At 47.1% G+C, this 26,911-nt stretch overlaps 3 protein-coding genes across 3 annotated transcripts; 1 reads left to right on the forward strand and 2 right to left on the reverse strand.

The window, feature by feature from the left end:
• Nucleotides 1-8,811: 8,811 nt before the first annotated feature.
• LOC139829799 (protein TIC 21, chloroplastic-like) lies at nt 8,812-11,177 on the reverse strand. The gene is made up of 4 exons (XM_051347185.2): nt 10,849-11,177; nt 9,824-10,081; nt 9,347-9,550; nt 8,812-9,127 (listed from the first exon to the last, which is right to left on the reverse strand). Exons 1-4 carry the CDS (start codon nt 11,101-11,103, stop codon nt 9,014-9,016), a joined length of 831 nt encoding a protein of 276 aa, XP_051203145.1. The 5' UTR covers nt 11,104-11,177; the 3' UTR covers nt 8,812-9,013.
• Nucleotides 11,178-17,089: 5,912 nt separating this feature from the next.
• LOC127316724 (uncharacterized) lies at nt 17,090-19,622 on the reverse strand. Its single transcript, XM_051347183.2, has 2 exons — nt 19,519-19,622; nt 17,090-19,293 (listed from the first exon to the last, which is right to left on the reverse strand). The coding sequence occupies exon 2, from the start codon at nt 19,038-19,040 to the stop codon at nt 17,151-17,153; it is 1,890 nt and encodes a 629-aa protein (XP_051203143.1). The 5' UTR covers nt 19,041-19,293; nt 19,519-19,622; the 3' UTR covers nt 17,090-17,150.
• Nucleotides 19,623-21,958: 2,336 nt separating this feature from the next.
• Nucleotides 21,959-25,411, forward strand: LOC127316727 (protein SRC2). The gene is made up of 7 exons (XM_051347189.2): nt 21,959-22,114; nt 22,199-22,303; nt 24,038-24,164; nt 24,265-24,336; nt 24,414-24,462; nt 24,543-24,858; nt 24,954-25,411. The coding sequence occupies exons 1-7, from the start codon at nt 22,066-22,068 to the stop codon at nt 24,989-24,991; spliced, it is 756 nt and encodes a 251-aa protein (XP_051203149.1). The 5' UTR covers nt 21,959-22,065; the 3' UTR covers nt 24,992-25,411.
• The last annotated feature ends 1,500 nt before the right edge of the window (nt 25,412-26,911 follow it).

Below are 26,911 nucleotides of genomic sequence, written 5' to 3' on the forward strand. Positions count from 1 at the left end.
GCGTCTAAAGCAGCCTTCTTCTCGTTGAGCCGTTGACACTTGTCTGCAATATCGGCTCTCAATGGAAGCTGGGTGTGGCGAAGATTAATCCTTTGGCGAGCTGATTGCACCCTTGACTTGAAGACCGACAGAGTCACAGCTGGCCAAAGCTTCACTTGCAGTGTCATAGGGAGATGGGGCTGGATATCTTCGAGGATGCCTTTGACTTCCTCGGAATTTTCAACCAGGGTCTCAATTGAGGAAGAGAGCAAATCCTTGAGACGCTGGAGTGGACCATGGACCGTGCTAGGACTGGGCTCTTCACTTGCCTTGGAAGTAGTTGGTTCGATGGATTCAGGATCGAACGTCAGCAAGCTTGAGAGATCACAACCCTGACAAGACGAACAAAGTGGTGTTAGTATACAACGAAGAAAGTGATAGAGCCAAGGAAGTGGGGTGTACCTCTCCCAAGGTAGGAGGAGCAGCCGATGTTGTGATAATCGGCTTTTCCGTGGACTTGGCTAGGTTAGCCACTTGGTCAGCCACGATCGTCGAGGTGGCTAGGTCTAGCGTGGCGGACGGCATCAATACCTCCTTGACGTCTCCGCTAGAGGTATCATTGGTCTGCAAAAGGAAGTAATTAGCCGATCCAAGTGGCAATGGGTTAGCATGAAATATAAACCAGGGAGATAAATACATTTGAGACCTCCTGGCTTGATGGAGAAGCTCGTGGGTCTTTGCGAGCCCTTTTGACGCATCGACGCTTCACGCGTGACCCTGATTTGGTCGGGGCCTGGGGAGCAGGAGGCTCGGGAATCGACCTTTTCTTAGAAGCCGGCGCTGGCGAGGCCGTCTGGCTCTGGGTGGTGGACCTCTCGGAGTTGCCCGAGCTCGAATCCCTCTGGCTGGATTCTGCGGCCCCGTTGGAGTTCTCTTCGGTGGAAGTCTGTAGAAAAGAGTACAAGCATGTTGCAAAAGACTGGGAAAGCAGATAAATGTGGACAGGGCACAAATCAACTTACGTGCAAGCTTTCTTGGGCAGGAGCTTTGCGCTTCAGGGTCTTTCTGGCAGCCACCTTCCTCACTGCCGTCCTCGCCTGAGTTGAGGCTCGGGGGGCAACTGGCCCCGAAGATGCTTTACTCTTGGGAGCCGATTTCGGTGAAATCGGCTGACTCTGCATTATGACTTTCTTCAGGGGTGGCGAGCTCTGGCAGAAGAGAACCACTGGGGTCGGAGGAAGGAATTCGAAGGGGGAGCCATCGGCTTGCGTGGGATCTGGGCCATCTTGTTGCTGCCAGGAGATGGAGTCAGGTTACAGACAATCACCATAAGCCATTGCAAGAAATTTATAAGTAATGGTACCTGGTCTGCAGGAACGTCATACTCGGCATCAAGTTGTCTCAGCAGCGGTCCTAGAGCCCTTCTGAAGGCATGGGTCTTCCACATGGACCACCAAGTCTCGAAACCATCGGTAGTGAAGGTGAAACGGAGGTTGTGGGGAATTGGAATGGCCAAAGCATCAAAGAAGGTATAGCACCTTTGGCCAGTGAGGATGTCAGGCAGTTCAGCTCTGCTTGCTGTCAGGTGGTGCAGGAAGAAGTGTGGAGGCACCTGCCCGAGACCAAGCTGTCGGGCTACTACTACCGGTTGGTAAGACTCATAACCAGGCTTGATGATCCGGTTTGAGGTACTCATGCCAACTGGGAGAAAGCAAGGACGAATCATGATGGAGTACAAATGCCGGGTGCTAGCGTCATCGGCAAAGTTATCCAATCGGAAGGAGACTGGGTTCTCAAAGTTCTCCGATTCAGTATAAGGAAAGAACAGGGGGTTGTCCAAACCTTGGAAGAAAATCTTGAACCACCCTGCTGCTTCCTTAGGGATCACCGTTCTGCCTGGGAGACCGTACAAAGCTTGGCCATAGCTGGTGCATCGGATCTCCTTTCCATTAGCATCTGGGAAGGTGCAGGTGGCCAAAGGTGGGAAGTCTGGGATCTGGTTCTGAAAGTACAGCTGAGCCCATAACTGAATAAACCACCAGGGGCCTCCAGTTTTAACTGTCTTTTGAGAGAACAGTTTGACAGACATCAGTTGAAGAGATCGATAGACCTCTCCAAGAAACAGTTTGCTGAGGCCAAGTTGGGTGCCTTTGGCAAGTTCATAGGCCAGGGAAAGGTAATTCTTGGTAGGGGCGAGTGATGGGCCACAGAATATGAAGTGCTCCAACCAGAAGTTCAGGAAGGCTGTGTGTTCTCTCTCTGTCACAGGGCCTTTGGTTTTCATATAACGATTGAGGTAGGCACCCCAGCTGGTACACTCTTTTTTAGAGGAAAGGGTGAAAGGAACTTTCGGCAGCTTGAATGCAGAAGGGCTTGGGGATGCAATGTCTAGGCCTGTGATCATGGCCACATCCAGCAGAGTTGGTGTCATAGGGCCATGGCCAAACATGAAGCTTGATTCGGTGCATCAGACCAGAAGTAGCCGATGGTTTTCAGGATATTTTCATTCTTTTCAAGGGGAGACAATGATAATGACAAGGCATCGGCTATCCCTATGGCTTCCCAGGTGGCATAGTGGGTTTTGGATACTCTATTGTACCATGCCACCCAACCCTCAGGAGGATTAGGCCAGGCTCGCAGGCAGTCGGCCCAAGAAGACAGATCTAAGTTCTGGTTCACGAAGGGGATTCTGTTAGCCTCGCATGAAATTAAGAGAGCGGAACTCTCGGAAGAACGGGGACCGAGGCACATAGAATTTGCGAGAGAAGGATGTGGCAGTAGGATGTCTGAAACCTAAAATTAATAACGGAACAGAACATTAATTCAGGTGTTTGCTATTAATCCTAATGTTGATTCGAATGGCGAGAGGAGGTTAAGGATTACCTTCAGACCGGAGACCATGGCGTTGATATTGGATGATTCCGCCATTGGATGCGCTGTAGAGTTGGGGCGGCGCGGTCGAGATCTGGGATGCGGGTGGCCGTGAGTTGGAACTGCTCAGGCGGCGATTTGGGGATCTGAGTTTGCTTTCTCAGACGGAGGTCGCAGGTTACCGTTTGGAGGGGCACCTGGGTCGGCCTTACTCGTGTTTTTATGGTAGAGACCGATGCGATGCCATCGGCTCTTTTGGGAGATCGTTTGACTTTGACTATCGGCAAAAAGTTGATTGGAAATACTTCTTCATTAATAAAAGGAGGGTTTCTTACAATGAAGAGCCGATTGCTCAAGAAAGGGGGAACAAAAGAAGAGCCGATTGCTTGAGTACTAGTGATCCTACTCTACTAATCCTCGCTGCCCTCGTCGTCGGCATCGTAGCTGCCGCCGGCGCTGCTTCCGGAGAACTCCTCGTCGCTGCTGCCCCAGCCCTCGGCCGGAGCTTCTTCCTCCTCGTCATCATCATCATCTTCACTGTCCGCCCAAGCGCGGAAGCGCTTCGCCGGTGGGTACCCAGCGGAGGAGGAGGAGTCGTCTTCCTCCTCTTCTTCCTGTTCCTCCTCTTCTTCCTCGTCTTCCTCTTCCTCCTCCTTATCGGAGGAAGTGGGGTTCCCCCAGGATTGGAGGTCATCCTCGCTCTCGCTCTCCAGTTCCCCTTCAATGAGGAACTGGAGGTCGCCCTCCCCATCAGTCAGGGGCAGGTCACCATCTGATCCGACGAGGGCTTCTGGTGGGCCATCTGGCACGAAGTCGAAGTCCCACTCTGGCTCTGACATCGGCTCGCTCGAGGAAGAAGATTGGAAAGAGAGGCCGGAGGAGACGGAGGAAGAAGAAGACATTGTTACAGGGAAAGAGGGGTTTTCGGTGCCGATAGCTAGAACAGAGGAGGGGGATGAAGAGGCGAATCGGTCGGCACAGTTAAATAAGGGGGAGCCTAGTGGAGATTTAATGCCATTGCAGTTTCCGAGGAAGTGATGCTAAAGCTATCAAATCTTGCAGAGAAGTTGAGAAGGCAAGGCATCATGATGAAGAATACTGCGACGGTTTTGCTCTGCCACAACATGACCCGACGAAGGAAAAGCAAAATGATTTTGGAATTGTCATTTCCAAAACCAGGGGGGCATGTGTTATCACCAGAATTTGACCGGATCAGAGGTGGGCCGCGATTAAAGATGGGCTTGAAGGATATACATGGAAGAAATACATGAATCGGCCTTATATGCAAAGTTTGGGCTAGTTTGCCCGTGTATCTGTAATATAGTAGGATACGTGTCGGTTAGATAGAGTTTGGCTCGTGCCCGGTTGGGATTATTCCCACGTTAGAAAGTCTACGGACTATAAATATGTATCTAGGGTTTATGAAATAAACAACAATCACGTTCACCACAAACCAATCTAGGCGCATCGCCAACTCCCTTGTCTCGAGGGTTTCTTCCGGGTAAGCATCATGCTGCCTAGATCGCATCTTGCGATCTAGGCAGTACAAGTTTATTCGCTGTTCATGCGTTGCTCGTACTGAAGCCTTTTTGATGGCGATCAACGTAGTTATCTTAGATGTGTTAGGGTTAGCATTGTTCATCGTATCATGTGCTGTCGTCGTGCAACCCTGAGACGTCTAGCCGCCCTTACACCTATCTTAGGTGTAAGGGCGGCACCCCGCTTGATCATTATTTAGTAGATCCGATCCGTTATGGTTGCTCCTTGTTCTCCAAGGATTAGTTTAATATCTGCATAGTTAGGCCTTACAAACGGGTTGAAGGATCCAGTGGCGCGTAGGGTGTAGTTTGCTAGCCCTAGACAGGATGTTCCGGGGATCAACCTCGTGTTGGTTTTTAGGCCTTGTCTAGGGTCGGTTTACGATCACCGTGCGTGGCCGCCAGGCTCAATCACGAGTAGGATGTTCCGATTATGTGGTGAAAACCCTAAATCGTAGTAGGTCGTTTTAGCTTTATTTTGATCAAGCAGGACTACCATATATTCGTACACCCCGTACGGATCATGGGTGGATCGGCTCTTCGAGCCGATTCACAGGACAACCTGAGAGCCGATCGAGGCTCGTATTTAATGTTTACGTGTATGCCATGCAGGAAACTAAGCGAGGCACATCCATCACCTTCCTGACCAGGTATAGGTCAGGTGGCACGCCCTTGCACCAGCATCGGACGTGCGTGCCGAGTCTTTGCGGGCCGTCGCTCGGAGGGACCAGGGCCAGCCGCAGTCCTGGGAGCCTCCCGGCTCTACTGTGTTGCCCGTCGCTGCTCGCCGGTGGGTTTCTGACCGCAACACACCTGCAACAAGGAACAATTTTTATCGTTAAAAATCTTGTCATTTCTACTTAGCCAAAGCGTCCAGATAACTGCTAGCGCCCCCACCCTAAGAAGCAACTTAAACCTTGAATCGATACCGTGAAGCCAATTGCCAAAGACATTGGACACACTAGTCGGGGGATACAGGGTAGACGCTACTTGGATGACTGACCATATAGATCTAGCAAAATGGCACTGGAAAAAAAGGTGTTTAATGATTTCATCATGATGACAGAAAACACACCTGGAACTTCCGTGCCAATTCCGCTTAACAAGATTATCTTTGGTAAGAATAACTCCTCGACGAAGGTACCATCCAAATATTTTAATTTTTAATGGTATCTTCATCTTCCAGATTTTCTTATTGTTATCAACTGGTATATCAGAATGTAGGATCGCATTGTATAAAGATTTGACTGAGAAAGTACCATCTACATGAAGATTCCATCTAAATTCATCCGGTTCAGGCGATAGGTGAATATCACCCAGACGGTGAATTAGAGCGTTCCATGTTTGTAGTCTTTGCCCTAGTAAAACCCGTCTGAACGTCACATTCGGGGGTGAGGTAGCCATTACGGTGGCAATGGTATCACCTTTGCGACGAACAATACTATACAAAGCAGGATACTGTTCACTTAAGGAAGCATTGTCTAACCAAACATCTTCCCAGAAACGTATATGTGCTCCATTCTTAATCGAGAAAGTATCATGGCGAAAGAAAACATTCTTTGTCGCCATGAGACCAGCCCAGAAGTGAGAATCACCAGGTTTCCATACCACTTGGTATAATGTCTTCGAGCCAATATACTTTCTCCGGAGAATAGTTTGCCAAATCCCATCCTCGGTAAGAAGCTTAAAAAGCCATTTACCCAGCAGAGCTGAATTCTTGACCTCCAGGTCATGAACTCCAAGCCCCCCTTGATCTTTGGGACTGCAAACTATACTCCATTTCACCAGTCAGTTTTTTTTTTCTCACTGTCCCCTTGCCAAAAGAATCTGGATCGATAATAATCGAGTTTATGCAGAATTCCTTTCGGTAACAGAAAGAATGATAACATATACAGTACCATATTTGTAAGTACTGAATTAATGAGTACCAATCTTCCTCCCAGGGACAGCAATTTACCTTTCCAACTACTAAGGCGTTTTTGCAATCTTTCTTCCACAATTTTCCATTCCGCAATTGTAAGTCTCCGATAATGAATCGGAATACCCAAATAGCGTATAGGAAATTGGCCTTGCCCACAACCAAACAACTCTGATATAGAGTCATATCGTTTTGGGCCTCACCGAAACAGAACAATTTACTTTTATGGAAATTGATTTTTAGTCCCGACAACTGCTCGAACGCCGCCAAAATTAATTTCAGGTTGCGAGCCTTTTCGAGATCATGATCCATAAAAATAATTGTATCATCGGCATATTGAAGGATAGATAAACCCCCATCAACCAGATGTGGGATCACACCTTCAATCTGACCATCAGACTTAGCCCGCTCTATGAGTATCACCAACATATCCGCTACAATGTTAAACAACATTGGTGATAACGGATCCCCTTGGCGTAACCCTTTTCGTGTTTGGAAATAGTGTCCGGTGTCATCATTAACCCGAATTGCCACACTACCTCCATACACAAAGTCATGAATTAGAGCACGCCACTCTGGAGAAAAACCTTTCATCCTGAGTGTCTGTTGTAAGAAAGACCATTTGACCTTATCGTATGCCTTTTCGAAATCTAATTTTAAAATAACCCCATTCAATTTCTTAGAATGCATTTCATGTACCGTTTCGTGCAAAACAGCCACTCCATCAAGGATGTTCCTTCCTTGCATGAAAGCGGTCTGTGATGGCTGAACGACATGATCCGCAACAGTATTCAGTCTAATGGTGGCCACTTTCGTGAAAATCTTGAAACTGACATTTAAGAGGCAAATAGGTCTATATTGTTGAATCCTTTCTGCCTCATTAACCTTCGGTAACAAGATTACTTCACCAAAATTTAGACGAAATAATTCTAGTTGTCCTGTGTGTAACACACTGAACAAATCTAGAAGGTCCGATTTAATAGTATTCCAGAAAGTTTGATAAAACTCCGCTGGAAAACCATCTGGACCCGGTGCTTTGTTGCACTCCATTTGGAAAATTGCCTTTTGAACCTCTTCCTCAGAATAAGGTGCGGTCAGTAGTCCATTTTCCTCTATAGAAACTTGGGGTATATCATCCGTTAGGTCCTCATTAAGAGAAAAGGAGCTCTCCTCCGGAGGACCAAACAGATCTTTATAATAATTAGTAATGTATGATTTAAGTTGCTCATGGCATTCAATAACCCCTTCATCTTGGATAAGTGAGTGAATACGTTTTTTCCGATGTCTTCCATTGGCCAAACCATGAAAATATTGCGTATTCGAATCACCTTCCAAAATAAATTGGGCTTTGGATCGTTGATACCATTTGAGTTCCTCTTCGCGGAGAAGACTCGCCATCTGCGCATTGGATTGATTCTTAAGATCAATCTCTTGCGTGGACAATGGTCTCACTTCCGCTACGGCCTCTAGATCATTGATCACTTTTGATAAGCGAGCCTTCTCTTTTTTAAGAATACCAGCCATATGGGCAGCCCATCCAGAGAGATGTTTGCGCATTGCCCGCATCTTATTATTCCATCTCAATATTGGAGTGGTACCACTTACTGGTCTTTCCCAAACCATCTTGACCATCGCATTGCCCGTCCTCTGGTGAATATGATGTCAGCTACATCTATAGAAGCAAGGGCGCTTTTGAAGGGCCTTGAATTTTTAGATGATATTGGTTGTGCTGCTACGTATATTGAATCTCATTCTCTGGAAGTTCTATATCATGGAGCCATATACGGCTATCCTAGCTGATTGTTTCCTTACGGCAAGCTCAATGGAGATGGTGATTTTTAATCATTGCAGAAGAGAAGCAAATATGGTGGCACATAATTTAGCAAGGCTAGTGTATGAGACGAAGAGTTGTTTTTACTGGAAGGATCATCCTCCATATTTTATTTTGCCTTTTGTAATTAAAGATATAACTATGCTCACAGCGTTGTAACCGTTACTTGTCTAATATATTTATGCTTTGAAAAAAACTCATATTTAACAGTAGTATAGATTTGGAATGAATACAACAGGTGATTATTCCAGTTGTCTTCTACCGCTGTTGATAGAGCCTTTGTTTCAGAGCTATCCATTATTATCTCGAGAAGCTGGGGTGCTGAGTTGGTTTACCTTTCAACGTACCTATACCGATAGGATTTGTTCATCTTTTTTCTTTCCTTTTTAACAGGTCATTTGCATTCATCTTGTATACTGGTTTCAAGCAGAGTGAGAGACACTCGTTGGATTACCTATGTTAGTTGAATGTAAAGAAGACATGATATTGTTAAAGAAGAAACGAAACTTTACTTTGATCTTGCCTTGTGAATCTGTTTTTCCTATGTGTGCAATAGAGCTTCTTCGCAATCCATGGTTGTAGCACTGGTATGCTGCGCCTTATCAGGGGCGTCTACAAGAGAAATACTCTCCCTTTCCAGTCTTCTTCGTAAGTTTCAAGCAATAAACAGAGGCTCAACGAACGAATTTTTTTTTTCTTCATCAAGTATATGTATATAGTTGCACAGAAGAAAAATCAAAGGTAACCGGACATATCGATGCTTATCACCAAACATGATCTAAGGACAAAAAGAAAAGAACTGCTGCCAGAATACACTGCAGAACCAAAAGGAAAAGAAAAAACTGGAGTAGACACCCCGTTTGGACAAACTGTAGCTCATGCAGGTCGAGGGGAGAGGCCAGCTCCTGCTGGAGAGATTGTCACGGACCGCAGTAGTTCCAGCGAGCTCGATAACCCAAGAAAATGTGACAGGATGGTGTTGGCTGAAGCCTGTTTCGTAAGGAGACAACAGCAATTAAAATGCGAAATAAAACGTGAAGTTCAAAAGGCCGATTTGATTAAAACAATCTACTGGTGAATGTTCAATTATCGAGATTCCTGAACATAGGATGTTTTACTGCCGTTATTAAATTCGTAAAGTAGATGACCAATTGAAGCTATTTCTTACCACGAATGATGAAAGGGAAGGACAAAAGAACAATGTCATACCTGGACAAGGAAAACATCTAAAGCGAGAACAGGGCTCTGGCCAGCGGATATACCCTGGTAGTAGGGCACCGAAGAGGTTGTGAGAGCTTTAGCTACCAAAGCACCAACTGTTGCCTGCATCCCAAGAAGTGCAGCACCCATTCCAATAACATTGAGTGCAATGCTGTTCCTCAGGTTTTTAACCACATCGGCACGGGGAGGAGCCTGTAGAAGGAGCCATTCGATTTATTGTTGGCTATGATGCGTCTTTTTAACAGAACCAAATATTACTACCTAAGTTCAAAAGAAATCAAATCAAAGGACACCATGTGAATCTGATGCGTCGCTATACAATGCGGTATGGTATTCAGTTGATTGTAGACAGGTAAGCAAGGTCATGCCACATTGTAAGCAAAAACAGTGATTTCATACAAGCAACAACTTTTCGAACAAAGAAAACTATAGTGCAGTGGAACATGTCTTAGGCAACGAGATTACCTTTGCAGGCTCCGTTGATGTTCTCCCGAGCCTTTCAGAGAGACGGATGTAACCAAATGACCGGAATACCGAGAAAAAGGCTGCAACGATGCCAAGTGCAGTCAGATAGAACGTAAATGGGGATGTTGCATTCCCCGTAGCAACTGCGGAGAACGATAAAATCCCAGCCGAAACAGTCGTGCACACCAGCTGGGACCAAAATCCCAGGGTCCCCAGGCTCTTAAAATACCGTGCTGTTTTCTCCAGTCTTTTGCTAACCTGCAACCGATGAAAAATTAACACGGAGGAAAGGTAATACACGAGGCGAGTAAATAGCATGTGCAGAACCAAGTGTGGCAGTGGACCATGAAAACAATATAGCGAAACAGGTGCCGGATCACTTGATTTACATTGTTGACCGCTAGCCACAGATCATAATAACTGTAGAATGCCTAGAAGACCGAACAATTTAAAAATTTACAACAAAGATGTTGAAGATTCATGGATAAATGATACTCCCTCCGTCCCATAATATATTATGAGACAGAGCAAGTACTATCTTATATTATGGGTCCCAATATAATGTTCAATGCGATTGCTCCAAATCAGAGAGCAACCAGGTGTACGAAGCATGTGAAATGTCAAATACGTTCCTCATCGTAGGAGTGACTACACGAGTATAGTATAGTTCCATTCCTCAAGTGCCACAGGCTTCCTTTCAGGTTGGGATTTGCTAAAGCAGACATGAACTGTCCATGTTCTTCTGAATACTATCGATGAACACACTATCTCTGGAATATTAGCATACACTGCGGTAATGAGAGCCAACGCTGTTGTAAGAGGTGTCCAATCATCTCCGGAGGGATCGGGCGAACGAGCATGCGCACAGGAGGCCCCGAGGATCTAATGAAGAGCCGACACTGTTCTTGTGGCTGCGGGGGCAACAGAAATCCTACTAGCACGGTGGTACCACACACACTACCACAAGTGGGACTCTCAGGTCTCAACAGATCGACAGGGTGAGGAAGGGAGCGAGGGAGCGGCACCTGGGCGAGCTTGGCGCGCTCGGCCTCCTCCTCGGCGGAAGGAGGCGCGGGTTCCGGCTCGGCGGGACCGGGCGCCGCGGTGGCGGCGAGGCGCGACGGAGAGCCTCGGAGGACGGCGGATGAGGCGCAGCGGAGGGCGGCCGAGCAGAGGGGGGCGGAGGCGCGCTGCGCGCTCGCGACCGCAGAGGACAGAGGCCGCCGCCGCCTCGGCGTGGGGAGGGGCGGCGCCGCCGGGGCGAGCAAAAGCGCCTGCATTTGCGGGTGGGTTTTGGGGAGCAGGAGATGGTCACGGAGTTTCTGGTCGTCGGTTACTCTGTCACCGCTTATTTTGCTTGGGAGAACCAACAGAGGAAAGCTCTGCAACACAAACGAGGCAACAAGGACACGTAGCAGCTCGTCAGTTTCAGTTCAGAAGTAGTCCAAACCCCAAAGTGGTACACTTTTATATTCAAAATCCAGAAGTTGCCTACAATTCAAAGTTTTTTGTAAACAGAGTTTTGAAACTTGTCATTGTTTCTAGACTAGAAGAATGGGTCCTTTATCATGTTCTATGGCGGTTTTCTTCGGGCGGCCCTAGCTGGCGCTCGGCCGCCAGGTTTTTATTGAGCGATCGGTTTCCGACAGCTTAAGTAGAAGGCATGCAAGGGATGGACCACCTTTTCTTCTCTCTCCTCACGTCACGTGCATTCCTAATTAACGTGGCTAATCACCGCATGCAAATTTAGGGTCACCCATCGAATATATGTAGCAGAAACCATTGTTTAAAATGATTTATCTTTCAAACGACAACTCCAAATTAAGATTCGCTTTCACCAATAAATCCGTCTCGACGAGATCTTTAAAACTAGCACCCATTTTAATATGTTTCGACAAACTTTTTTTCTGGCTAAAAGTTATCAAGCCTCTCTATTCGAATAATCAACCCCTCCGTACTTGAGTGATCAACGGTAAATGTATAAAATTATCAACCTGGTGCAGGGTATTGAGGGAAAGTTCTGCATGCAAGCACAAATAGACGAATCTGCTGATGTCAGCGGAATCTTTTCCAAATTTCAAACTTCAAAACGTTTTAACTTTCAAACGACAACTCCAAATTAAGATCCGCTTTCACCAATAAATCCATCTCGACGAGATCTTCAAAACTAGCACCCATGTTAATATGTTTCGAGAAACTTTTTTTCTGGCTAAAAGTTATCAAGCCTCTCTATTTGAATAATCAACCCCTCCGTACTTGAGTGATCAACAGTAAATGTATAAAATTATCAACCTGTGCAGGGTATTGAGGGAAAGTTCTGCATGCAAGCACAAATAGACGAATCTGCTGATGTCAGCGGAATCTTTTCCAAATTTCAAAATTCAAAATGTTTTAACTTTCAAACGACAACTCCAAATTAAGATCCGCTTTCACCAATAAATCCGTCTCGACGAGATCTTCAAAACTAGCACCCATGTTAATATGTTTCGAGAAACTTTTTTCCTGGCTAAAAGTTATCAAGCCTCTCTATTTAAATAATTAACCCCTCCGTACTAGAGTGATCAACGGTAAATGTATAAAATTATCAACCTGGTGCAGGGTATTGAGCGAAAGTTCCGCATGCATGCACAAAAAGACGAATCTGCTGATGTCAGCGGAATCTTTTCCAAATTTGAAAATTCAAAACGTTTTAACTTTCAAATGACAACTTCAAATTAAGATTCGCTTTCACCAATAAATCCGTCTCGACGAGATCTTCAAAACTAGCACCCATGTTGATATGTTTCGAGAAACTTTTTTTCGGGCTAAAAGTTATCAAGCCTCTCTGTTTTGAATAATCAACCCCTCCGTACTTGAGTGATCAACGATAAATGTATAAAATTATCAACCCTAAAGTTAATTTTATTTTAAACATTATAGCAAATATTTTTTAGTTTAGAAGGTATCAACCCGATGTCCTGTTATTTATCAACAGTAAAAATAATAACTACCAACCCTAAAAATCTAACTTCATTTCGAATATCTTGGAGACTCTTTTTAGTTTATAAGTTATCAACCCGGTGCTCCGTTATTTATCAATGGTAATTATAAAAAAATACCAACCCTAAAAAGTATTTCATTTAGAATATTTTAGCGAACATTTTTTTATTTTACAAGCTATCAACCTGGTGCCTCGTTATTTATCAACTGTAAAAATAAATAAATAAATAATAACCCTAAAAAGTATTTCATTTAGAATATTTTAGCGACTCTCTTTTAATTTATAAGCAATCAACCCGGTGACCCGCTATTTATCAATGGTAAATATAAATAAATATCAACCCTAAAAATTTTATTTAACTTAAAATTTGTAGCGACTCTTTTTTTTGTTTACAAGTTATCAACGCGGTGCCCCGTTATTTATGAACGGTAAATATAAATACCTAGCAACCCTAAAAAGTAAATTTCATTTAGAAATTTTAGCAACTTTTGTTAGCTTACAACTTAAAAACAGTACTTAATTTGAGTAGCAAGTGGTAGTTCATTTGAGTTGCAAGTGGATCTTTCCACCCGTAATTTCCCCCCTTAAAAACCACTGGCCCGAAAAAGGGAATTAAAAAAATTAATCCAAAAAAACATGAATTACCGTACGAAATAACAACATAAAGGGAATTCCAAAAAAAGAGAATTGTCAAAAGGGAATTGCAAATAAAGAGAATTGAAAGTATGCGTCGTGCTGAAAAAAAAAAGAACGAGATGCTCTGTGCATGCATGCAGCAACTTGTGAGAGCTAGCCTCATGCTGAAAAGTTGGCTCATTAAATGCAAACCTATAAAATATTTTATGCATGCATGCTGTGTGAACGCTCTGGGTTGTATGCAACTTGCAAGTGGGAACGTGAGCTGTTAGTGTGAACACAAAGCTACATATGAACGTAATTAAACACTACAAGACAAAAAGGGAATTGATTTCGCGCATGGCGCGAGCGCTGCCGCGCCAAGGAAAGTGATCGCTCCAGCGATCGATTGCCAGGGAGGGGATTTGATTTTCTTCGCCGGTACGTTTTTAGGACGGTTCACATAAATAGTTGAAGAAGGTAAGTCGTGGTAAAAAAATATATATAACTCAAAGCTCACAGCACTGGAGGACCAACACGAAGAGCATCTCCACTCATTTGGCCTCCCCACGCCGAAATCCGGGGTAAATTTCCTCCGGATTGGACGTAAAATTGGCGTGGGAAGGACGAATTTTCCAGCCGTGATCTCAGGCGAAGATGCTGATCTAAATTTGAAAAACGAAAGCTTGACGAAATACGGCTAAAAACGATTGAATTTAGACTAAATTTAATGATATTTACTATATAGAGGACGAAGTTCATACATAGAGGCCGAATTCGAATATATTTTGAATTCGGCCGGGGGAATACAAATTTAAATATTAAAACACGGCGCTCTACATGCCAAAATGGCGGTAGAACACCGTGTAGTCCTCGTCGCCGTCGCCGCCATCATCGAAACGCGGAGGCGCCGTCGGCGCCTGGCTGCTGGTGCCCTGGCCGGGGTCTCCCCACCGGTTATCGTTGCGCGGCGGGGACGGCGAGGGCTTGTACCAGTCATCGTCGGACTCCGTCTCGAGGTCGATGACGGGGACGGGGGCACCAAATGGAGCAGTCGCAGGCCAGCGGTACCGAGCGGCCTGCTCGAGGAGCCGAGCCTGCCACTCCGCTTCCTCCTTCTCCCACTGCTCCCTCGACCAGGCGCATGCCTGGTCGAGGGGCATGGCGTTGTCGGCGGGGACGAGGTCCTGGAGGGACCTCGCCATGACGGCCTCGAGGATTGCGGCGTCCTCGGCGTCGTGGACCTCCTCCACCTTCACCGGCTTGCGCTTCCGCTCGCCGGAGGTGCCTGGTTCGCGCTTGGGGCGGAGGCGGCCGCGTGGCGTCGAGGGCTCGCGGATGACGATCCCGCCGCCGCTGCGCGCACGGTTGCTCGACGGGGAAAGCGGCTCCTGTTTCACCGGCGCCCATGATGGCGCCGACCTGGAGATCGGCGTCGACCTCGACGCCGAACCGAACGACGAGGAGCTGACAGCCATGCGCCGTGGCTGCCAGCTGCTGCTTCCCCGGCGGCGGCTGGCCGATGCCCTCGACGGCGGGGGCATCGTCAGAACGGGCGCGTTGTCGCCCTCGATGTGCTCGATGACGGCGTCGAGCGTCCGGCCCGGCACGCTCCACCAACGCTTGCGTCCCGCGGAGTTGTTGCGCGGAGGCGGAGGCGGCGGGCCGTCGTAGGAGGCGAGCTCCTGCTCCCACCGCCGCAGGAAATAGGAGTTCCACGCCGTGTAGTTGTCGGGGTGGTGGCGTGGCTCGGCGCGCTCCTGGTCCGACATTGTCAGGAGGACCTCCTCGATGGCGGCGTCGAGGGCGTGTCCCTGGGGCGGCGGCGGGATTGGCACGCCGCCCGCACTTAGCCGCCACCCGCCGCCGGGAGGCCTCGTGTCCGGCGGGCAGGGGTACCCCGCCTGGTAGAGGAGGTGTCCCTCCCACACGTGGAGCGACTGGCGGGGAAAGCCGTTGTTGGCCGCGCCGTCTTGCTCGTTGAACGCCATGGATCTCGTCGAGGGAAGAGTGGCGGCTAGGCAGTGGCGGAGGCGTGACCCAAAATAAAGGGAGGGCCAATTGCCTTTAATGCCAAAGAAATTGCATGCAATTCTTATAAACAAAGAAACATCCTCCCACAGTTGCAAATGCATCATCTTTTTTTGTAAATCCATATATTTGTCTTGAAGACTTGAACCAAAGTGGATTACCTAATGGATTTACACACAAAAATAGTACGGAGTAGATTTTTTTTAGAAAAACAGGGCTCCAAAACCCCGGCTCCATTTTATTGAAGCCTTAGACCCAAAACAACATCCAGAGTTATACTTTACAAACCGCTAACACTCACCCAAGACACACAGACCAGGTTTAAGATACAGCCAAATTACTAGGAGTTTTACTGATAAAGCGACAAAGGGCTTAATGAAAACAGCATCTAAAACCAACAGCACCAAACCCCCAGGCAACTTGTTCAAGGATGATCCAGGACTTGGTCAGTTTTAAGAAAATAAAAAAACATCTAAATAGGATCCAAATCTCACAATCGGTATGTGCATTCCAACCACGCACTGAATCCAATAAAGTTGGGTGATTTTCTTGTTTCAGATCAACATATAGAAATAGGATTAAACAATCAATGACTATATTTCTTGCATACCTTGCTCAATTTTATGCTTCACTAGTCCACGGCGGTGGACGACACCATGGGCTATGGCCAGTTGACCAAGTCCACCACGATTTGAGATTGGAGTTGCATCTTGCATCAGTTTGAGCTTACCAGGAGCATGATTGAGAGCTAGCCAGCTACTCCATGATGATTGAAGGGAAGAACCAAAGATTTACAAAAGGGGATTTTAGGGAACGGAAGAGCTGGAGCGGAGCCAGAAGTACGTACGAGGACGGAGACTCCCTTAATCGGTGGTAGTCCTGGCCGAACAGGGAATGGGCTTGGGCCATAGGCACTATTTTTTTTTACATTTTTGGAAGACTGGGCCGGCGCCCAGTATGGCCTCCACGAGGCTCCGCCAGTGCGGCTAGGGTTTCGTCGTGGTGCTACGCGTCGCGGAGAGCGGGGATTATTTAGGCGAGGTTGGACCCGGCGATTTAATACCGCGTGGATGCTACGCGTCCGCGGCGAGCTGACCGGCGGAAGCCTCTACTGCGCGCGGAAGACGACGCGTGTGCCGCTGACCGGCCGGGTCCACCTCTGCGGTGAAGCCGAAGCGAAAGCGTGGGAGAGATTTCTCGGCGTTTCGCGCGCTTTCGCTTCGTCCGGACTCCCCGAGCGCGCTCCGGTAGGCCGGGGTTGGCGTGGGCTCGCCGGATGGATGAAGGCCCAAATCCGGGAAAAAACGAGGAACCGGGGGCGCGGCTGGGCCATTTTTCACCGTCCGGATGGAAAAATAGCCAGCCGGGGGCCCATTCGGGGAGACGAGTGGAGATGCTCTCAGACACGCCGGAGGAGAGGCGACTAACAAGGTTTTGCCGCGAACCATCACACGAGCCGACTAACAAGGTCTTACCGCCGCGATCAAACCATCACACTTCAATGCCGTTTGTTGTCATGATAGTATGATTATTGTTTGAACCACATCATATAGGTGTTTATAGCTTTACATCTACAAACTTGATGTTGACAGCGCATACTCATCTAACAACACGCAAGAACTATCGCCAAAAGTCGCTCAAATTTTCATTCAACATACCCATATAATGTCATATAGTAACTCAGACAATTGCGCCGCATTATTACGTCTGCCTGAAAGCGCCCGGTGGTGCCGTTGGCATTGGAAAGAAAAAATCTGGCAGCCCGTCACTCCCTTCCTTATTAGAGCGGAAGAAACCGGAGTTCGTGTACTCCAACATAAGGGCAACGACGGTGGTGATCTCGCCGCCGTTGCTCAGCTGTCTGACATGAGAATCTGGTCTGCATCGATAGGCCGCGTAATAAAGCATCTCCACCCACACTTGGTTGATCAGCTCCAGCATGTTGGCATCGGGTGTTTCCTGGTCTTTGCTGATGAGCTTGGCGCCAAGCTGACATGCTCTGTCAAATGTCAAATTCCTTTCAAATCTATCAGCAGGTTTATATGGCTGAGGTGGTTCTCTAAAACTGAGCGTGGTATCTCCTTGGACTCCAGCAGGCTGAGGTGGTTCTCTAAAACTGAGCGTGGTATCTCCTTGGACTCGTATTAACGTGAGTAAATCCGCTTCCGAGCCATATTCGAGCTCATGGATCACCTTGTTGCATAGTTCGATGTACCATTGGCGACTAGCATTATCAGGGAGCATGTAGGGGCGTGCCGCGAGCAGAAAAATCATGTAGTTGGAGAGCTCTTGGGTGACTTGTGCAAGACTGTGCGGCCGGCGTGAATGTTTCGCCTCATACCAGCTGAGGTAGACATGGGTGGCGATGTGCCACACGAGGATGGTCTGATCCGGCTCGGTGTCCACGCTCCAGCCCAGCTCCTCGTACAATCCTGGCCTCCTCTTCAGCGCCGCCCGGCCTCGTGAGTTTCGGATGTGATCGGGACTCTCATTGTCGACGTCCTTACTTTCCAATACTTTCTTGAGCACCTCAATGATGTCTGGTGAGACGGCGATGGAGGACGTGTAAACCAGCATGTTCCACCAGTCCTCCCGTCCGATCCATCTCGCAATTTTGCTGCCTAGGCTGTTCTTACAGTGGCTGCACATGTTGATAAAGTTGTGTTGTCCCATGGAACCAGACCAGTACCTTGCAGTACCTGTACCTCTGCACATTGCATATCTTGCGAGCTCATGAGACCAAGAAGCCAGACGAGCTAATGGACGAGCGACACCATCACGGCTTGCCCTGATGTACTTGCCGTATGTCCAGGTGGAGAACATGGCCCTCACCGCTGCTATGATCTCCAGGACGACAGCTCCAACTAGCAAAACGTAGGTGGCGGCCACATCGGCTCTTCTGTAACCATCTTTCTCATTGAATCGACGGAACAAGAGGAGTGCAGCGACAGTGGCCGGCAGCGAGAAGACACGAATGCAGTACCCGTGCCAAGTGTGGATCAGCTCAGCCTTGCTGTAGAAGACGTCGTGCATCAGCGAGATCTGCATCTCGGCCACTCCATACATGTCCTGCCATTCGATACCTATACGGCCGTAAACTGAAGCAACAGGCAACGGCCCCTTCAGCAGGTGCTTGGCATAATCCAGCAGTAAGTGAGCTCGAAATGTCTGCGAGTATTTCCCTGCGCCTTGGGCTACCTTTTGGATGTTTCCACCGTCACCGCCACCACCACCAGAATCATTCTTAACCTTCTTGACAAAATTCTGGTAGTTCTTCCCGGACAGGTTATTGTCGCTGCAGGCAAGCTTGAGCGCACACACTCTCTCCCCGTATTTGACAACACCAATCACAAACATGAGGATGGCTGCCGGACGGAGCAATGTCTGGCGAGCCACGATGGAAGACTGATAGAGGACATAGGCGGCGGCGAGGACCTGGACGAAGAAGTTCTGCAGGTGGCGCAGCCACAGCCGATTGTCCTCGATGGAGTAGGCGGTGATGTTGTCCTGTCCGCCAAGATGCAGCAGTAGGAACGGTGCCCAGAATGCCATCAGTTGGTGCTCATGCGAGGTCGGGCTGGTGACCGACATGTGGCCGAGAGCGTATATCGCCGTCGTGTCGGCCAACAGGTACGTACGCCGACCACACGACCACCTTCAGCACACCGGAGTCCTTGCGCCGGCGGATCTCTGCGGTGATAAGGAGGATCACTTGCAGTGAGAGACTAATCAGTACCAGCACTAAGATCCCCCACTCTTTCCAAAACGCCACTAGCGGCTCTAGCAGTCCAACTGCAATCGTTGTCGCGGTCCCTGTCGCTGCCATGATCGAGCACCTGCAGCACTACAAAAAAGGAAAAAAGACAAGATATAACTACACTTGCAACTCTTGTCGCAGAAAAAGCTACTCCGTAATACTTTGTAGTTCCGCTTCGCAAGTACATGTAATTCAAGATTTCCAAGTCTATTATCAAACATCTACGAATGTATTAATTTATATCGGGCCTGGGATCAAAATATACACTGGAATGCTACTGCATCTGGTACAAGGTAAAAAAATATCACTTACATGGCTTAATTAGCTGGAGAAGCGATATGGATCGATGCGATGATCCACCGGCTCAATCGGGTAAGAGAGAAGACCAGCAAAACAGATCGAGGTGGATAAGAAAACAGATCCATCGCTTGCGTTGAGGCTAGATTAGTCCTCCAACAGCCGGCGCCGGCCAGCTGAACTCTCACAATACTGTACCAGTACAGACTGACATATAGTAAAATTAATCCACTTGGTCTCGAAAAGGAAAAATTACAGACCCCGAGCTAGTCTTGTCCTGCATAAAGTATACCGACCTCACCTTTATTTTGAATTGCATCCCGGTTGTTGGGCTGGGCCGGGCTTTAGGACAGGCCAAGAAATGCCCAGCTCAAAAAATCTAGGCCAGACCTGGCCCAGCCAAAAAGGCCGGAAGCCCTCTGGGCCACGGGTTAGTCCGCTTCCTTATATTGCATCTTCAGGTTACATAGGTCTGGCCTGGCCGCCGAGCCAACTTTTCTAGGCACATGCTCGAGAATTTTGGGTCGGGCTTCAGGCCAGGCCTAGGACAGGGTGCATGGCTAGGCATATTCCTGGCATTCCACATGGGAAAAAGAAAAAAAAAATTGTAAGAACGATTCCACTGCTATGACATATTTTGAGACTATTAAAGTCTTCTTATATTCATAGGATTTGTATAGAAATTATATAGAATTAGATCTTATGAGAAAAAATTCTACTACGTTCTTTGATTAATAAGAATCTATTAACTAATCCTATATAAATCTTGTAGTGCAAATCCTATAAAAAACATTATATCATATCTTCTAGAAAATTTGGTTGCTACAATCAAACATATTTCATCTTCCCCTATGATCCAAGTAGGCATACCATTCCAATTATACGTTTTTCTTTTTTTGACAAAGGGAATATAATAATATTGCGAAGATACCGATTACACCTAGTCTCTGCAACGACGCCATACCCTAATGGTAGCAGTGGCGAACCTACAGGGTATGCCCGGTATGCCGTGGCATACCCTGTGGCCCAGTCATCCTTAATCAGCTGCTTTATTTAATCAAGATGAGCGCCTGTGCTATGCATGCAGCTGCGAGCCTGCGACAATGCATGTCTTGTTTAGGAATAGGCTTGTGGCTGCATAGGCATCAGGCAGTAATCTCGCGTGGCCAGCAGTCTCTAGGCATGAGTCGCTAAAGGAATTTCGCTGATGGAGCCTTTCGAAACTTGACAGTCCGGCCTGTTATAAAAGCGACAAGCAAATAACGAAGAACGATAAAGGAAAACGCAGCGGAGACACAAGATTTAACGTGGAAAACCCCTTCCAACACAGAAGGGGAAAAAACCACGGGCGCCAGCCAGCAAAACTTCACTATATCGGGGAGTGTTTACAAACGCCGTGGGTTATCTTATAATCTGATAAAACCTACCCGGCGGCTTACAAGATGTATATATAGGCGTTGCCAACGATCTGTACCGTACCGCGGGGGCTGCCGCCCCCCGCACCCCCTTCGTAGGCGTTCCTGCAGGCCACGACGTATGAGCTAACTTCTGACTCCGCTACGCTTCGCCCCAAGCTTCCAGCGACGGGCCTCGCTCCGCTCGTCACTTCTGACTCCGCTACGCTTCGGCCCAAGCCTCCGGCGACGGGCCTCGCTCCGCTCGTCAGAAGTTAGCCTCCCTTCAGTATATGAATTTGGATCACAATATAACACGGCCGGTGGACAAGCATTCAGTAGATCTTCATCTTGACGCGAGAGAGACTCTAGGACCAGCACTTTTATTCTTTGATGTATATAACTTGTCGCCAATTTTGGTATTTAGCATCTAAATCAGTGACAAGTAATATGAGACGGAGCCACGGAGGGAGTATTTGTTAAGCTTCTATATATTGGCATTCCGCGTGCTTGAACAGTTCGAGTAAGTTACTGAATTTCGCGCGACAAGATCAGAAAAAAGAAAAGAGTCGGCCTGATCTGACTTGTGCGCCTACCAGTTCCTTTGGCTCCTGTTTCCACCAACAAAAATAATGCTTGACTTGACTTGTCTCCCTGTTAGGAACCAGTCAGATGGCCGCGACCCACTACCTATATAAGTCATGTGCTCGATGTCATTATCAGTTTCCATGCTAGTATGTACTGTGTTCTCAAAAAAAAAAAAAAGTTTCCATGCTAGTAATATTATCGCTTGACATAAAAAGACTTGACTTGGCTTTTGCTTCCGATGCACGCGAGCGTTTACCTCGATTCTTCCTTGATCACACGCCACACGCGGTTTGTTCACGTGGAAGCCACGCTACGCTAGCCCACGGAAAGCGGAGCCCAAGTAGGATAGTCCATTCCGTTTATGAGACTCCAACCGCGTCCATATGTTTATATCTAAGGAAGCCGTAAAGCGCGTGGCGGGCCCGGCCCAAGCAAAAAGTCTCCGCGTCCTCCTCCTCGTCGTCTCAAATACCCCGATCGCCCCTCCGCTTTCTGCTCAATTCCGCGCCTCACCCCCGTCGTCTTCCTCTAGTCGTCGCCGCCGCCGATTCAACGCTTGTCCGCTCCTCCGTCCGCCTCGATGTTGTCTTCGACGCCGTCGATCCAGGGCCAGATCCTCGAGCTCAGAGGTGCGCGCTCGTCCGTCAGTCTCTACTTAGCCCCGCCGGATTGAGCTCTGCTTGCTGACTTCTTGTTCGTGTTTGGTTTGGCAGTGACCGGGTGCAGGAAGCTGCGGGACACGGAGATCTTCTCGCGCCAGGACCCCTACGTCATCGTCGAGTACGCCAACACCAAGCTGCGCACCCGCACCTGCACCGGTCAGTCCTCCCCCCCTCTTCTCCTTGAGGACCGCCATTTTATTTCGTTGGCTTCAGCTTCCTGTGCCTGTTATGCGTCAGTAAACACCTCTTCATGCCAAGGCATCTCTCCACACGTGACAGCAAACTCTCCTAGATGACCCAAACCAGCGGATGTTTGAACTGTGGGTAGTGTTGGATTGCTCGAGCACTGTAGTATCGTCTAGAGATCTAATCTGGTGCCAACCTAGGTAGCCTGTTCAACGAGCATCTATCTACGGCGTGCTCAGCAAAGTTTGTTTCTGCAATTGCGCCAGACGCTGGTGTTCACACCCACCGTGTGCTGGTGTTGGTTGGCACCGATTGCCTACCCTTCATTGCCAACCCACCTCACATGGGGAAATTAGGTGCCAGCGGACAGTCCTAGGGGGGACCAAAACTAGTGTGGTATTTGGTATTTGAAGTGAATACTGGATCTGCTGGAGCTTTGATGTAGTGTATATTGTAGTAAAACCCTACACCGATTTCCAGGCTGTACGTTCATTGAGCAGCACCTACCGCCGTCGTCCGCAAGGTGGGCGGGCGGTTGGGTGGGGGTGACCAGGTTCAGCAATGCTTCCTGGTTGTTCTCGGGGAGGGGGCTAGCAGTCCCTTGTTCTTGGTTACAGTTTGGATCGGCGACGAAGCTTGTTTTGTTGCTAGCTAGGGCGTTTCTTTCTGATTTCCCCCACACTGGTTACTGCATGATGCAGGTTAGATAGATATATGCCTCCGGATAGTTTTGTGGAAATAATGCGGTGTCTCCTCATATCATTACTTTTGCCTCTTCCGCATCTCCTGGTAGGTAGTTGTTTGGTAGAAGAATCATGCCACCCTACAATGGGGCATAACTCAGATTGATTCGAGTATATTCTTCTGCATTTGTTTGATGCCTCCCCGATGAATACGTTTGTACAAGCTGGCTAGTTGTACCCGTTACTTTTCCTAGTTTTATGAAGAAGCTGTGTCTTGTGACGAGCTTGTTTTTGTTTCTTGCACATTCACTGTTGGAAATCATGCCATTCTAGATTGGTATGAGATATTCGGGTTGATTTGAGAATATATTCTTCTACATTTGTTTGATGCGCTCCCTGTGAATAAAGTTGTGTACTCATTACTTGTCCAGTTGTCCTGTTTTCTATTGTACAATCTGGCATCTAGCCAGTCTACCTATATGTTTCTAGTGACGCAACCAGGGCCCTCGAACTGATTTTCCAAGTTGAGCAATTCAAATGTTGGAAACGAATGTGCCATTGTGTTGCCATCTGTTCAATATCTTTTTTTCGAAAGTTGCTGCTTTGCCTCCGTAATCTCAACAAGGACTATTTTCTAAAACAAAACACATCTTCTGAAAATCCCAACGAAGTCTTAAATACAGCAAACTGGCATGGATAGTTTTCCAAGTTATGTGAGTTATAGAGAAATGTTCATTTCACTTCCAATTTTTAAGCTGCTCTCTGTGGTTCCCTGTAGGGAACTTGTTTTTTCTGTTATCTTACAATTGTTATGCCTAATCAAATACCCACTCCCATTCATCCTTGAGCTAACCTGACTAAATCCTCGATATTTCAAGATGTGCTTAGATCTAGTATTAGATTATGACCCAGTGGCTTTTGCTGAGGGATTTCAAGGACATGTCCAATATCAGTGAAATGTTTATTTTGCTTATACTTTACCCACATAATGCTTATCATCCATTTTTTTTAATACAATCAGATGGGGGAAGAAATCCGTCCTTCGACGAGAAGTTTCAGATACCACTCGTTGATGGGCTCCGTGAGCTGAATGTTCTCGTTTGGAACAGCAACACTATCAACAATGATGACTTCATCGGCAGCTGCAGGTTTGTGCATCGTAGTGCCGCTCTTTTACTTATTACTGTTATCAAGTGACTGATCCTTATTAAAAAAAATCAAGTGACTGATAGCTGACCATTTCTGTAGGGTGCCGCTGCACAAGGTGCTAGCAAGTGGCTATGATGACGCCTCATGGCCCCTGCAAACACGCCGTATGAAGTAAGCGGTCATGTTTGTACCATTAAACCTTATGCCCACTGCCACTTGCACTTTTCCTGATATTAACGTCTCTGCAGGTCTGCCGGGGAAGTGACGCTCATTATGCACTTTGATGTTGCAGCAATGGTTAGAGACTGATCACTTATCTTTGTTTCCTTGTTTCTGCTGATGTGTCTTTCCCTCATTGATTGTCTTATGTCTACCAGAAGAACAAGATGGGGGGTAAAACTGGTGCCCAGTATGCTCCTTCAATGCCAGCACCGTCGCCATACGCTGCCTCCTCAGCTTACCCAGCACCAGCAGGATATCCTGCAGCAACCCCACACCAAGCTTATCCCGCACCATATCCCGCTCCGTCTGCATACTCAACTCCGCCTCCCCAGCAACCATATGGGCAAGCATGCCCGCCGCAGCCATATGGGCAACCTTACCCACCACAACCCTATGGGCAACCCTACCCGCCACAGCCATATGGGCAACCCTACCCGCCACCGTCAGCAGCACAATCACCATATCCACCTGGTAAGTACTTGATGTTGCTGAGATAAATCCATCCATTTCTCATAAATTTAGTCAGGCGAACTAATCTGTTGATCTATCCTTACAAACACCTGCAGCACCTTACCCCGGAGCTTATCCACCACGACCATATTGATGTACCAGCTTCAGTGACCTGATGTGGAGGGATGGAGGCATCGTAACCAAGAAACATTGATCAATTCCGGTGCTACATGATCTGCAGAAAAATCCTACCAACCGTCTCTGAGCCTGCTTCTTATGGAACATTTACTTTCTTTAGTATGCACTATATAAGTAGCTTCCATAGCATCTGAACTAAGTCAGTCTATACTTTGGGTTTGTCAAAGTTGTGATCCGCCTTTGCTTCTGTTTTTAAGTCATCGTTGACTCATCAACCTGTAAGGCTGTAAATATATGGAGCTGACTGCTTGGATGTAGCAAATACATGTTCAGCTGTGAATGGTCTTTGTGGATGGTCGACCTGAAACCTGGAAGTGTTTTGTGATGCTCAATAAATTTGCTTTGCTTGATATATACAACCTCTGTTTGGAAATAAGCGACTCAACTTTGTTTAGATGTGGATGTATCTACACACTGAAATGCATCTAGATACATCCGAATCTAAACAAAGTTGAGTCACTTATTTCTGAATGGAAGGAGTAGATTCGCGCTGAATGAAATGTGACTTATCTGGGTTTGTCGACCACATGATCTTTGATTCAGATTTCTGAATTTGGCTCTGGTAATGTTGGAGTGGATCAGGCCTTGGCCAGCGTGAGTCCTCTCCGCAGTTATGGATGAGCCTAGATATGTGAAGATGTGCTTGCTGTGCAAAAATTGCCCATGTTTTCTTAGCAACTCAAAGTTCCAGGTAGGCTGGACAGGAGGTGAAAATCCCCCAATAGCTTATCCTTCTTTGTAGATTGGATTGTTGAATAACAATGAAGCATAAAATGTGTTGATAAATATTTTCTTATTACTGTTTGTGGATACTAGCTGAGTGCTATAGACTTCTCTTACCACCAGTGTGAAGACATAGATTCTGCACATCTTACATGGGAAAAGGCAAATTAATACTAGTGTTTAGAATAAGCGCAGAGCACATTATATCGTTGTTAGTACCTGGCAGCATCTTGATCTTTACACTGGAATGGGGAGTTAAACTTGCAAGGTTAATGATAATTGTTCCATGACTACGGAACTTTACTCGATAATTGTTCCATGACTACGGAACTTTACTCCGACCTTTCTGATGCCAGCTTTTCTGCCCTCTTAACAAAGTTGCACTGAATGTATGTGTTGGTCACCCAAAAGTATAGTTGGTTTGCCACGAAATTCATGGTTGGCAAAGTAATATGTGTATGTTGGTCCATGACTCATAAGCATTAGATGCTTCGTGCCTTACCCATTAATCCATTATGTGACCATGCATCATTAGAACTATTTACCTTCCCTGGACTGCATTTCTGCATCATTTTGTTTTGTTGGCGTTTGATACTTGCTCCACTCACCCCAATCACCTGCTGAAAACCATACAAGCCTTGCTGTAGGGATATGATGAACCTCATGTATCTACTACCTAGTGGGGGACACCAAGTATAGAAGGTGTATTTAGTTTTTTTAACAATGTGTATTAGTTGACAGAAACAAAATGGACAAAAAAATGTCTCCTTTGAGTTAATCGTGCGAACAGCCTAGCAATCATCAGCTACATTTACTCTCTCTAGTGTGCACTATATAGCATCTGAACGCAGTCAGTTCTATACTTTGAGTTTACCAAAGTGGTTATCCGCCTTGCTACTGTTTTGAAGTCATCCATTGAAATGTTCTGTGCCTGGCAGCTCTGAAGCTTGCTGCAGCGTCTTGTGGACGGTCGACCGGAAACCTGAAAATGTTTTGTGATGCTCAATAAATTTGCTTCATTTGATATACTACTCTTGATGTGTGGTGGCTCTGGTATTGTTGGGGTGGATCAGGCCTCAGCCCACGGTGAGTCCACTCTACAGGCCTGGATGAGCCTAGATATTGTTTAGGAGATGTGTTCCTGTGCAAAAAT

The sequence above is a fragment of the Lolium perenne genome, chromosome 7, assembly GCF_019359855.2.
Source record: "Lolium perenne isolate Kyuss_39 chromosome 7, Kyuss_2.0, whole genome shotgun sequence".
Classification (NCBI taxonomy): domain Eukaryota; kingdom Viridiplantae; phylum Streptophyta; class Magnoliopsida; order Poales; family Poaceae; genus Lolium; species Lolium perenne.

Excerpts from the sequence above, each read along its gene's own strand:
- LOC139829799 (XM_051347185.2), bottom strand. The coding sequence starts at position 11,103 with ATGCAGGCGCTTTTGCTCGCCCCGGCGGCGCCGCCCCTCCCCACGCCG. Across the intron at positions 10,082-10,848 it reads AGCGCGCCAAGCTCGCCCAG|GTTAGCAAAAGACTGGAGAA; the intron begins GTGCCGCTCCCT and ends CATCGGTTGCAG. Across the intron at positions 9,128-9,346 it reads TAGATGTTTTCCTTGTCCAG|GCTTCAGCCAACACCATCCT; the intron begins GTATGACATTGT and ends CTTACGAAACAG.
- LOC127316724 (XM_051347183.2), bottom strand. The coding sequence starts at position 19,040 with ATGTCGGTCACCAGCCCGACCTCGCATGAGCACCAACTGATGGCATTC.
- LOC127316727 (XM_051347189.2), top strand. The coding sequence starts at position 22,066 with ATGTTGTCTTCGACGCCGTCGATCCAGGGCCAGATCCTCGAGCTCAGA. Across the intron at positions 24,165-24,264 it reads GACTTCATCGGCAGCTGCAG|GGTGCCGCTGCACAAGGTGC; the intron begins GTTTGTGCATCG and ends CCATTTCTGTAG. Across the intron at positions 24,859-24,953 it reads ACAATCACCATATCCACCTG|CACCTTACCCCGGAGCTTAT; the intron begins GTAAGTACTTGA and ends AAACACCTGCAG.